This window comes from Mobula birostris, chromosome 22 (assembly GCF_030028105.1).
Source record: "Mobula birostris isolate sMobBir1 chromosome 22, sMobBir1.hap1, whole genome shotgun sequence".
NCBI classification, from domain to species: Eukaryota; Metazoa; Chordata; class Chondrichthyes; order Myliobatiformes; family Myliobatidae; genus Mobula; species Mobula birostris.
Window position 1 is genome coordinate 4,145,651 of NC_092391.1, and position 13,570 is coordinate 4,159,220.

The window sequence follows — 13,570 nt, forward strand, 5'->3', positions numbered from 1 at the left end:
CAAGTGTTGAATAGGAAGTTATTTGGAGCTATATCAGAGTAGTTGAAATCTAACCCTGGCTAATGAAATTGCCCCATTGTCTGTGTGGAAAGTGAAACAGAGCTGTTAGCTGAAGCAGTATGTAGTTAACTACTTTGACAGGATCTAATTTTGTTGCTTTTGATGCAGGCGTGGTATGCCAAGACCACATTGACGTTGCCTGGGCTTGCTAATTGGTTTATTATTACGGTATGTACTGAGGGACGGTGCAAACCTTTTGTCTGCATACCATCCAGGCAGATTGTGCTGTATGTACGTACATCGAGGCAGTTACAAAAGGAAGACAACAATAAGAGAATGCATCCCACAGACTGCAATCCTACACAAAGAAGTGTTTTTAACAGTTTCAAAGTTCAAAATAAGTTTCTTATCAAAGTACTGTACATGTGCAGAAGTCTGAGGCACGCTAGATGTTTTGTACGGTTTCAGATGGTGCAGCCTCCACAGAGCCCTGATCTCAGCATCATCGAGGCTGTCTGGGATTACCTGGAGAGACAGAAGCAAGCGAGACAGACAAAGTCTTCAGAAGAACTGTGGCAAGTTCTCCAAGATGCTTGGAGCAACCTATCAGCCGGTTTTCTTATAAAACTGCACAACAATGTACCTAAGAGAATTGGTGCCATTTTAAAGGCACAGGGTGCTCACATCAAATATTGATTTGGTTTTGTTTTTACTGATTACTGCTCTTCATAGTAATTTTTTGACATGAGAAACTTCTTGTGTCATTATTTTTTAAAGTATCTTCGCTTTGCAGAATTTTTTTCACATGTGCCAAAGAAATTACTTACACCAATTTACTTGTACTCCTGTTTTTCTCCGTATATAGTCAGTGAGTCGATCCATTCACATCACCACTACTGTAGTTCAAAGTTCAAAGTACATTTACTGTCAAAGTCATACAGCATGAGATTCATTTTCTTGCAGGTATTCACAGTAAAACAAAGAAATACAATAGAATCAATTGGGGGGAAAAACTACATACAAAGTCTGTCAAACAACCAATGTGTTAAAGAGGACAAACAGTCCAAATGCCAAATAAATAACTACATTTAATATGTATGGTACTGTGCAAAAGTCTTAGGCACACACGCGCGCACACACACACACACACACACACACACACACACACACACACACACACACACATATCTGCACATAGAGCTCGAGTTCTTTAGTAATTTTATATATTGCACTGTACTGCTGCTGCAAAAAACAAACAAACAAATTTCATGACATATGTGAGTGATGATAAACCTGATTCTGATCTGGGTCTCTATTGTCGACTGAGAGTGGGAAGGGGACAGGGACAGGGGAATCATGGTTGGGAAAAGGGGAAGGGAGAGGGGGGGGGAGCAGGAAGCACCAGAGAGATATTTTGTAATGATCAATAAACCAATTGTTTGGAATCAAATCAGATTTCCTTTCCTGGTGTCTCTGGGCTGGGTATGTCTGCGCCCACACCACCCCTGCCCCAGCTCTCCTTCTGTACCAGCTCCCATGGCACTCTACCCTCACCATTCCCAACATCCCTCTGTCCCACCTCCATGGCACGCCACCCTCACCATTCCCAATATCCTTTGCTCCTGCCACATTTACAAGCTCGTTCTCTGCTCCACATTGACAAATACAATAGTGTCCAAAGAATCTCAGGCATCCTAGCTATATATATGTACCTCAGACTTTGTACAGTACTGTAGATGGATAAATAGATCATGAGTTGCAGAATCCTTGAAAGTGAATCCATAGGTTGTGAATTCAGTTCAGAGTTTCCACACACTGATTAGATTTCTTGAATACACACGCAGTGGCCACTTTATTAGGAACACTGTACACCTGCTCATTAATGCAAATATCTAATCAGCCAATCATGTGGCAGCAACTCAATGCATAAAAGAATGCAGACACGGTCAAGAGGTTCAGCTGTTGTTCAGAGCAAACATCAGAATGGGGAAGAAATGTGATCTAAGTGACTTTGACCATGGAATGATTGTTGGTGCCAGACAGGGTGGTTTGAGTATCTCAGAAACTGCTGATCTGCTGGTATTTTTTGTGCACAACAATCTCTAGAGTTTACAGAGGATGGTGTGAGAAACAAAAAAACTCCTGAGCTCAATGTTCTGTGAGTGAAACACCTTGTTAATGAGAGAGGTCAGAGAAGAATAGCCAAAGTGATTCAAGCTGACAGGAAGACAGCAGTAGCTCAAATGACCACATGCTACAACAGTGGTGGGCAGAAGAGCATCTCTGAACACACAACACATTGAAACTGGAAGTGGACAGGCTCCAGCAGCAGAAACCTGCACCCGGTTCCACTCCTGTACCTAATAAAGTGGCCACTGATATCCACCAGTGTATACATGCACTACAGTAAGAAAGAGCAAAATGTATTATCTTAAGATGAAAAATTGTAAGCTTTTCCAACCTAATCGTTTGAAGCCTGTTTGAAGAGAGGATCTGCAGAAGGACTAAGGTACAGAGGACAGTTCTGTTTCCACCATCTTGTATTTAGAGTCTCTCTGCAAAATGCCTGATGCAAAGTGGAGTTGCCATGGTCACATAGTGGTTAGCACAATGATATTACAGCTCAGGGCGTCAGAGTTTGGAGTTCAATTCTGCTGCCCTCTGTAAGCAAGGTTGTACGTCCTTCCCGTGAGCACCTGGGCTTCCTCCAGGTGTTTGGACTTCCTTCCATAGTCCAAGAATGTGCCGGTTAATTGGTCATTGCAAGTTGTCCTGTGATTCGGCCGGGGTTAAATTGGTGTGCTGATGGGCAGTGCAGCGCTCCTGGTAGGAGTGGGACCAACAGTCCACAAACAGGCAATACCTTACGCAATGGCACAGCAGGGAGACTGACTATTCCTTCCGTAGAGCATTTAAATCCATATTGAAATTTAGTAACCTAACAACCTCCGGTGCTGTGTGATATCTCTGACAGAATGTGACCACGTGTCAATGTATTGAATCCCTTTGAACCAGAAAAACAATTGTCAGAGAATTAAACTGTGATCCAAAGTATTTTAAGGTTAACATATGACAGATTACCAGTTATTGCAAATCATAAATCATGTCATCCTCTGGTATACTTGATAGAGTTTAATATTGCTTTATTGGCTGTCCCAAATGTTTTACCAGATGACCTGCCATGGAGGACATATATAGAGAAAGGAGTCGGAAAAGAGCCAGTAACATCATGAAGGATCCCATCCACCCTGTTCATGGATTGTTTGTCCCTCTTTCATCAGGGAGGAAGCTACATAGCATCCAGGCCAGGACCACCAGACTCAAAAACAGTTACCTTCCCCGGGCAGTAAGGCTGATCAACACCTCCACCCACTTACCTACCCTTCCACACCCCCAATCACCACTACTGTATCATTTCCTGTCAGTCACCTTATGTACAGACACTCCTGGGCCTAGGGTCACTGTATGGACATACAATCAATCTATGTATATAAGCCTTCTTACGTATATATATTTAATAGTGCTTTATTATTATTTTTCTGTTAAACCCATCACCCTTGCTGGGACATAGGTCATCGACAGCAGCTTGCCAGAGTTTTCTGTCCTGGGCCCGACCATTCATATTGCCCCCAAGTGAAGCCCATCTTCTAGGCGAAGATCCTTCCTCTCCTGGGGATAAGGACTTTAGAGCTTCTGCTGGTGTTTCTGTCGCTCTGGGCTTTTCCGGATGGGGTTGCTGACCTCTGGCCAACTTTCCTCTCTTCGCAGCTGGGTTTGCAATCGTCCATGGTGGAGGTTTTGTTATTATTATTCTGTCCTTTATCTTACTGAGGTTTTTTTTGTGCTGCAGTGAATGCAGAATAATAATTATTTCATTATCCTTTATCATTGTATAATGGAAACGACATTAAACAATCTTGAATCTATATAATGTCTTCAATGGAACTGTACAAACAGAATATTAATAAAAACTGCCTTCCTAACATGCTGAAATGGATTTTTCATTTCAGTCCTTTGGAAGTAGCTGGTGGCAATGGATTTCTGATTTTAATCTCAGAGTTTAATTTGCTAATTAGTCTAATTAGTGATTTATTCATTTAGTGTAATTTTCAAATGAGAGTTTATCTAAAAGGTGAGAGAAGATAAAACAATAAAAAAGATTAAATGAGAGAGCTGAATTCCTTGTTCAATCTTGACTGACGAACACACTGTACAAACCAACACTTCTGCACTATTGGCAGCACCAACTGAGAAGTGAAACGTCATTTTCCTATCAATGCTAAGAATAACACAGGGTGTTCTTGAGACCCAGGAAGTAAAAAGGGAGTGGCATGATTCTAGAAGTGCGCAATATTCGAAGTTAGTTGAGGGTGCTGAGGTGGCATGGTGGTTAGCACAACACTGGTACAGCTCAGGCTGTTCTGAAGTTTAGAGTTCAATCCTTGCACGATCCAGAAGGAGTTTGTACGTTCTCCCTGTGAACCGTGTAGATTTCCTTGGGGTGCTCTGGGTTCCTCCCACAGTCCAAGGGCATACCAGTTAGGAGGTTAACTGGTCATTGTAAATTGTCCTGTGGTTAGGCTAGGGTTAAATCAGTAGATGGCCGAGTGGTGCAGCTTGGTGGGCTGGAAAGAGCCTGTTCTGCAATGCATCTCAAATTTAAAAGACGAAACATAATCCACAGCAGCAGGTAGCAGTACGGTGAAACACAGCTCATTCAGCACCCAGTTATTTAGAAATCCTCAGAGACACAAATGCCACATTTCACTGAGTGTTTTGATGTGCACGTGACAGTGTGACAAGGGGTGGGATAGTAGTCTCATGGTTAGCACAAGGCTGTGCAGCACCAGTGATTGGGGTTCTATGCCTGCTGCAGTCTGTAAGGAGTTTGTATGTTCTTTCTGTGACCGTGTGAGTTTCCTTCAGGTGCTCTGGTTTCCTCTCACACATCCACAGATGTACAGGTTAGGGTGAACAAGTTGTGGACATGGTCTGTTGACACCAGAAGCTTGGTGACACTTGTGGGCTGACCCCAGCATATACTCAGACTGCGTCGGGTCGTTGATGCAAATGTCTCATTTCACTGCATGTTTCAAATTAGCCTTTAATCTTCTTTAATCCTACTCACAGACACCTCAGTCAAGAAAAACATCCTCCCTGCACTGTGAGAACTTTTTGAGTTTCAGTGGGTTCATCTCAATACCCAAACTGCAGAGACCACAGGCCCAGTGTACACGGGCTCCGAGAACATGATCTCAGTCCAGCTCTGGCTGGGCCTGGGAGACCAGAAAACTATTAGAAAAGGTAAATTGGATTATTATTGTCACATGTACTGAGCTCCAGTAAAAAGCTTGTTTTGCTTAGTGTCAGAAATCAGAATCAGGCTGCAGTACATTGCAACACATAATAATAAAACTATAAATTATAGTCAGAAGAATAAAAAGTGGAAAAAAGTAGTGAGGTAGTGTTCATGGATTCAATGTCCACGCATAAATCTGAAGGCAGAGGGAAGAAGCTGTTCCTGAATCCCTGAGTGTGTGTCTTCAAGCTGATGGTGGCAATGAGAAGAGGGCAATGTCCTGGGTGGGGTCCTTAATCATGGATTTGCCTTTCTGAGGCATCGGTCCATGCGAATGTCCTGGATTCTGGGGAGGCTGGTGCCCGTGATGGAGTTTACAACTTTCCACAGCTTTTTCCGATCTTGTGCAGTGCACACCTGCGCACCCCCCTCCCAGTCCCCTTACCACACAGTGAGGAAACTATTTAGAATGCTCTCCATGGTACATCTGTAGATATCTGCTGACAAACCAAACCTCCTCAAACTGCTAATGAAATATAGCCGCTGGTGGCCTATGTGCTTACCATGAAAAACTTTGTTTTGCGTACGATCCATACAGACCAGATCATTACATGGGTAGAACAATAACAGAATGCAGAACAAAGTGTTGCAGTTACAGAGAAAGTGCAGCACAGGCAGGCAATTCCCACCAGTGCCTGTAAGGAGATTGAATGTTCTCCCTTTGACCATGTAGATTTCCTCCGGGTGCTCTGGTTTCCACCCACAGCCCAAAGACAAACCGGTTGGTAGGTTAATTGGTTATTACAAATGGTCCCATGGTTAGACTAGAGTTATTCAGGGGATGCTGGGCTGTGTGGTTGGAAGGGTCTATTTCATGCTGAATCCTAATAAATAAATAAACAAACAGACAAACAAACAAACAGACAGACAGACAGACGGTAAGGTGCAAGGTCGTGACGATGTAGATTGTGAGATCAAGAGCCCATCTTATCAGAACCCCAGAGCTCATTGGCATGGGAAGGTTGGTGCTTAGTGCTTTGGTCTGAGGTAATCAGATACTTCCCTCTCACCAAGTCACTGCAAATTTTCAAATACAGGAGATTCTGCAGATGCTGGAAATCCAGAGTCACGGTTGACCATGGATGTTCTGTCCTAGTTGTCTAGATATACAAGCCAGAGCAATTTGATATGAAGAGCAAGCTGTAGCCCATATAGCAAGTGTAATGCCCTGGTTCATTTTTTTTCACAGTTATGCTATATGTATTTCATTTTGGCAGTTCTGTGAGAGCTGCTTGTTTTCAGCTTATGTTTGGGTAATTGTTGAAGATAACAGATAAGGAGACATGTCTGACATCCAGTTAGGATAGTTGAATTGAGGGGAAGTTTTCCTGGTGAGGGACACAAAGGTTGGGCTTAGGGTTTTTTTTATTTTGAGAGAGATGAAGAGAGAAGATGCCAGAAGAGGTCGTAGCATCCGACCAGGAGTGGGACCATGATTTGATGAAGCCCAGGGGTGAGATAGATTGAGGATCGGTGACTTGGGGAAACCGTGAGCTCCAACTTGTGCACATTAGACTGTTACATTAAATTGGGCCCTTTTCTTTTTTGTTCTTTTCTTTACTTACCCTTTAGTATCCTGAACCGAATCTGGGCCGTACCCTCCAAATATCCGGACCTGCCTCTCGGTTTTTTTGCACTACCTTACTTTCCATTTTCTATTTATGATTTATAATTTAAATTTTTAATATTTACTATCGATTTGTGATCCAGGGAGTGGGAGGGGCAGAATCAAATATGGCTGTGATGATTGTACATTCTAGCATCAATTGTTTGGTGACAATAAAGTATAAAGTATAAAGCAGTCAAATTAAGAATTATAAAGATAAATCTTTTAATTGTATGCGGGATGCTGTCTTACTTTGTGGCCCTCATTTGCAACAGAGTTGCGAATTACACAGCATCCACACAAACAGGAGTTTCGGGGGGCTTGCACCTCAATCTCACACGTTTGGTGGGTCCAGAGATTGTCTTCCCTAGAATTACGCAGCCGAGAGAACCAGGGTGTTTCACAGGCCCCCCTCTCCACACATCTGATGAACCCAGAGGAACAGCAGCGACCGATACAGTTTGGCACCAACAGAGTCGTAGAAATTGTTAGTCAGCATTGAACTCAATGCCGGACTGCCTGAAGGACTCCAGCTCTGGATTTTTCCCTCGGGGTTTACTCCGGAAGCCTTCCCCATGAGGCGGTATAGCCCCAAGGCTGCAGAGCTTTGAGATCAGAGCTTACCCTGTCCTAGGTGAGCTGCCGGGCCCATCTGCCCAAGGAGACTGGTTGTAAGGCTCCGGTACCGCTGGGCTTAGTAGTTAAGCCACACATGATGGCCAGGAGCTGGACTTGGTTGTCAGAGGGTATTTGAGGCCCCCAGTGGGAGCACTTAATACGGAGTGGGAACTTGTCCCCATTACCACCCCCAGCTTTGACAACCTTCGGAACATAAGGAAATCTGGAGTAACATATACAAAATGCTAGAGGAACTCAGAGGTCTGGCAGCATCCATGAAAATGAATCAACAGTTAACTTTTCGGGCTGAGTCCCTTCATTGGGCCTCGAAGGGAAGGGGAAAGCTGGAAAAGAAGGAAGGGAAAAGACTGGAAAAAAGACCCAAAAACAGCTACTTCCTTTCAACCACACAACATGCTAGAGGAACTTAGCAGGTCAGACATCACTGATGCATCTATAGGTACTCACAAACGAGAAAGCCTGAAGGTGCTGGAAATCCAGGCAACACACACAAAATACTGGAGGAACTCAGCAGGCCAGGCAGCACCTATGGAAAAAATTAAACAACGGATGTTTTGGGCAGGGTAGATTTCAGTATCCATAGATACTGTCTGACCTGCTGAGTACCTCCAGCATTTTGTATGCATTCCCTGGAAAATTCACACTGGGATGCCGCAGTAGTGTAGTGGTTGGCGCAGTGCTATTACAGCTCAGGGAATAGGTGTTCAGGCTTCAATTCTGGAGTCCTCTGTAGACAAATTTATATGTTTCCTGTGTGTGCTCCTTTTCCTCCGGTGTTCGCTTTCCTTCCACAGTCCAAAGACGTATGGCTTAGCAGGTTAATTGGTCATTGTAAGTTGTCTTGTGATTAGGCTAGGGTTAAATGGGTGGGTTGCTGGGCAGCTCGGCTCCGTGGGCTGGAAGGGTCCGTTCTGCACCGTACCTCTAAATAAATAAAGTGTGTTGTAATTCTATCTAAGATGTGTAACAATGAGATAAGACTGTGCTCGGGGATTTGCTGGTCTGCAGTCCAGAATCTGTACTAACCCAGTTCAACCAAAGTCTCAAGGTTTCCTGATGGTGGGAATTTTATTGTATTCTGTGTTGAGGTTGATGTGTGGAGAGGGAACGCCACTAGACTCACTCATCAAGAGGAAAGGAGACACAATAGCACGTCACCTGGGGAAATGAGTATTTCCCACAGGATAACATTAATGTGGGTATTTGGCAAGAAAATATGTGTGAATCTGTGTGAGAGAGTGAGTGTGTGTGAGAGCGTGTGTGTCTGTATGTGAGTGTGCATATGTGTGTGTGCGTATGTGCATGTGTGTATATTTGTATGTGTGTGTATGTGTCTGTGTGTGTATATGTGAGTGTGTCTGTGTGAGTGTGTGTGCATGTCTGTGCATGTGTGTGTGAGTGTCTGTGTGAATGTGTATGTATGTGAGTGAATGGGGATGTCTGTACATGAGTGTGCGTGTCTGTATAATTTGTGTGTGTGCATGTCTGTATGTATGTGTGTGTGTGTCTGCGTATGTTGTGTGTGTGAGTGTGTGTGTGTATCTGAGTGTGTGTGTGTGAATGTGTATATGTATGTGTGTGAGTGTGTGTGTATGTGTGTGTATATGTATGTATGTGAGTGTGTGAGTGTGTGTGTATGTGTGTGTATATGTATGTATGTGAGTGTGTGTGTGTATATATGTATGTGTGTATGTATGTATGTGAGTGTGTGAGTGTGTGTGTGTATGTGTGTGTGTATATGTATTTATTTGGGTATGTATGTGTGTGTATGTATGTATGTATGTGAGTCTGTGTGTGTATGTAGGCATATATGTGTATGTATGTGTGTGTATGTATGTGAATGTGTGTGTGTGTTTGTGTGTGTGTGTATGTATGTATGTGTGTGTGTATGTATGTGAGTGTGTGTGTGTGTGTGTGTGAAGTTTGCTGCCACAATAAAACTATACAGAAATCACCAAGGAAGGCTGATTCAGGTCCTCTCGGGTCCTACATACCTCACCTTATGGTCACAGGCATCAGAAGTGTTCAATCAGTCAAACGGCTACAGGGAGTGGTGATACAGCCCCGTCCAACACAGGCAAAGCCCCCCGCCATTGAGCACATTACATGCAGCGCTGCCGCATCCGTCACCAAAGACCCCCCACCACCCAGGCCAGGCTGTCTTCTCGCTGTCACCATTGGGCCCAACATACAAACTGCTTACAGACAGCAGAGGCAATTGAACCCGGATCACTGGCACTGCGAAGCGTTGCACTAGCCCCCACTCTACTGAGCCGCCCCTCTGAATAAGGGGCAGGAATGAGCTGAGGGAAATGTTTGGAATTCCCTGCTGCAGGAGCCCGATCGCTGATTCAACAGGACAGATTGATCAGGATGTTGCCAGGAACCGAAGGACTGGGTCTTCGAGGCAGACGGGACAGACGGGATTTTATTTCACCGAGTCTGTACGTCCGCCCCATTAACAGCGTGGGTTTCCTCCCACAATCCAAGTACTGTGATTAAACCAGGGTTAAATCGGTGGGTTGCTGGACAGTGCGCCTCGTTAATCTCAAAATAAAACCCTGCAGGGGATGGAAAAATGCTCGGCCGATCGGAGAGTGTCTGGGGTCCCTTCTCTCCGCTGAGCAGAAACCATCGATCCTAAAGGCTTCCCTCCGTACACCTTCCCTTCCTCCGGTGAGATCACCAGACCCTCTCTCTCTCTGGGCCAATATTGACTTTCTGTAAACACTCGGTATTGGGGAGATGGGAATTTTATTTATCGATACAGCTTTGAACAAATCCTTCCGGCCCAACGAGTCACACCGCTCAGCAACCCACCTATTTAACCCTCGTCTTATCACAGGACAATTTACAATGACCAATTAACCTGCTAACCGGTACGTCTTTGGATTGTGGGGGGAAACCGGAGCACCCGGTGGAAACCCACGCGCTCTCGGGAGGGACGCACGAACTCCTTCCAGAGGCCGCCGGAATTGAACTCCGAACTCCGAAGCCCCGAGCTGTAATAGTATCACGCTGCCGCGACGCCCGTGAATTGAAATCGCTTCGGCCGCATGCGAGCCCACTGTCGTGCCCGATGGTCGCGGCGGGGGCTACCGCGTGGAGAGAAGCCCGTAACACAAATGAACTGGAGGTGAACATTAAAATAAAAGGCAGTGGTTTGACATTGAGTGTTATTAGCCGGTCCTAACTCACCCGCCTCAGACACAAAGTTAATTACTTCGAGTCTAATCCGAAAAAGTGTTTCACTTTGGAAGGCCAAACATGAGGGCAGGGTACATGTTAATGGCAGGACTCGTAGGCTTGTGGAGGAACAGAGGGATCTTGAGATTCACGTCCATAGGTACCTGCGCAGGGTGACAGAGTGGTCAAGAAGGTGTAGGGTTTGTTGTCTACACAAGACATTCCAGGTGCTAGGAATCCAGAGTGACGCTCACAAAATGCTGGAGGAACTCAGCAGGTCAGGAAAGGAATGAACAGTCGACGATTCGGGCTGAGACCCTTCGGTTTGACTCGTGATCTGTTATTCCCGATGAAGTTTCGGCCCGAAACGTCAATTCTTTATTCCTTTCCATAGATACTGTCTGATCTGCTGAGTTGTGTATGGTGGGCTGACCTTCATTAGTCGGAGAATTGGCTTCAAGAACAGTGCGGTAATGTCGCAGTTCTATAAAACCCTGGTTAGACTACACGTGGAACATTGTGTTCTGTTCTGGTCACTTCATTAAGGGATGTGGGAGCGTTAGAGAGGCTGCAGAGGAGATTTATCGGGATGCTGCCTGGGTTAGAGAGCGGGTCTTGTGCTAACAGGCGTCAGTCGAGTGAAGAGCTAGTAACTTTTCCTCGGAACAGAAATGGCTAATTTGAGGAGGGGGCGGTATAATTTTAAGGTGATTGGGGGAAAGTATAGGGTGGGATATCAGATCTAAGTTGTTTACACAGAATTTAAGTAGGTGCATGAAACATATATGGTGTGGTGGTAAAGACAGATACATTAGGGACGTTTAAGAGACCCTTAGATACGAACATTGAGGATCGAAAAATGGAGGGTTATATAGGAGGGAAGGGTTAGATTGATCTTAGAATAGGTTAAAAGTTCAGCATAACATCTTGGGCCGAAGGGCCTGTACTGGGCTGTAATATTTGTTCTATGTTGTCTCCCACTCCTACGTGCTACACACATAACCAACCACCTCCTTCACATCCCCTTCCCAGCAGTTCTCAAACTATTTGCTCTACCTGAACGCCAGAGATTCTGCAGATGCTGGAAATTCAAAGTAACACACACACAAAGTGCCGGAGGGCTCAGCGGGTCAGGCAGCGTCTCTGGAAAAGCCCTGATACAGAGTGTCGGCGCGGAACGTCGACTTTACTCTTCTCCCAGATATGTTGTCCGACCTGCTGAGTTCCTCCACCATTGTGTGCGTGTGTGTGTGTGTGTGTGTGTGTGTGTGTGTGTGTGTGTGTGTGTGTGTGTATGTGTGTGCGTGTGTGTGTGTATGTGTGTGTGTGTGTGAGAGACAGAGAGAGAGAGAGACTCTACCTCTCTTGTTGTCCCGTTATTGTCACTTGAACCCAGACTGCACTAATACACTTGGCATCGTTCTGTTGTATTGCGTCGTCACTGTTTTTATCGTTGTGTTGATTATTACAGCGTATACTGTTCTACTCGGTGAGTTTCACGCCGGTGGGGATTTTCATTATACTCTGGAATAACGACAATCAATTGATATGAATTGAAATCACAAACATACATAAACCACAGATATAGAAGCAGAATTAGGCCACTCGGCCCGTCGAGTCTGTTCTGCCATTATGGCTTTCATTGTCTTGCCTTCTCCCTGTAACCTGACTCATCAGGAACCTACCAACCTCTGCTTTAAATATACCCAATGACTTAGCCTCAACATCCGTCTGTGACAATGGATTCCACAGATTCACCACTCTGACTAAAGAAATTCCTGTTTATTTCTGTTCTAAATTGACGTTCGTCAATACTGATGCCGTGCCCTCTGGTTCTAGACTCCCCCACTATATACGAAACATCCTCTCCACATTCACTCTATCCAGGCCTTTCAATATTCAGCGAGATCCCCCTCATTCTTCTAAATTCTGGTGAGAACAGGCTCAGAGTCATTAAACGCTCCTCATAAATTAACCCTTTCATTCATGGAATCTCTCTTTAAAACGGAGTCCAATAAAAAAAAGCGAAACTAGTATAGTATCATAAAATCTCACTCAAAAAGCGGTAGGAACTTGGCAAGACAGGATGCTGCCTGACCTGCTGAGTTCCTCCAGCATTTTGTCATCGTTGCTTTGGATTTCCAGTATCCGCACAATCTCTTTGATAAGGAACATGTTGGCTACCATGCGGTACGGGTGAAGACCCGGCGCCGGTTACGTCCTGAACCTTGGAAGTGAGAGAGATCCACCGGCTCCGGCTCCGGCCCCACTGCGGGTCTGAGACCGGCGCCTTGCAAAGTCAGCTCCCATCTGGGGTCACGCACACAGCTTCGGAAATAACCAAAATTGCGCCGAGTTTCCGGCAGCCAGCCTCTAAAGGCTCAACTTTTGTAAAGAAAAATATGGGTAACTTGATTTCGTTGACGGGGTGAGTCTTAAAACGCACCAAACGACCCCAACGAAAGTCCATACTTCAAGTGCACCGCGACGGGTCTGTGCGTCCACATAAAACGCCCGTAAGAAATTGTGGAGGTAATCTTTCCCGAGCCCGAGCCTTGGGCCTGAGGGAGAGATTCGCCGCTAATACAGTGAGCGAGAGAAGGGAGACGTTGTCCCGCGGCCCCGCCAGTCACTCTCGATTACACGGTTAGAATAAACAGACCCCCCTAAACCCCTGCCGCGGACTGCCCCCAGCATCTGACACAACAGGCCAGTCCTACACCAGCCACTCTCTCCGGACTGCCCCCAGCATCTGACACAACAGGCCAGTCCTACAACAG

The 13,570-nt window shown here is 45.3% G+C and overlaps 1 protein-coding gene across 1 annotated transcript in view; it reads left to right on the plus strand.

The window, feature by feature from the left end:
- The window catches only part of rbm18 (RNA binding motif protein 18), a 72,231-nt gene extending 68,280 nt beyond the window's left edge, over positions 1 to 3,951 (plus strand). Inside the window, exon 6 of the mRNA XM_072239927.1 lies at positions 3,572 to 3,951. Within this exon, the coding sequence (XP_072096028.1) occupies positions 3,572 to 3,740 (169 nt within the window). The 3' untranslated portion in view covers positions 3,741 to 3,951. The remainder of the gene's footprint in view (positions 1 to 3,571) is intronic.
- Positions 3,952 to 13,570: the final 9,619 nt, after the last annotated feature.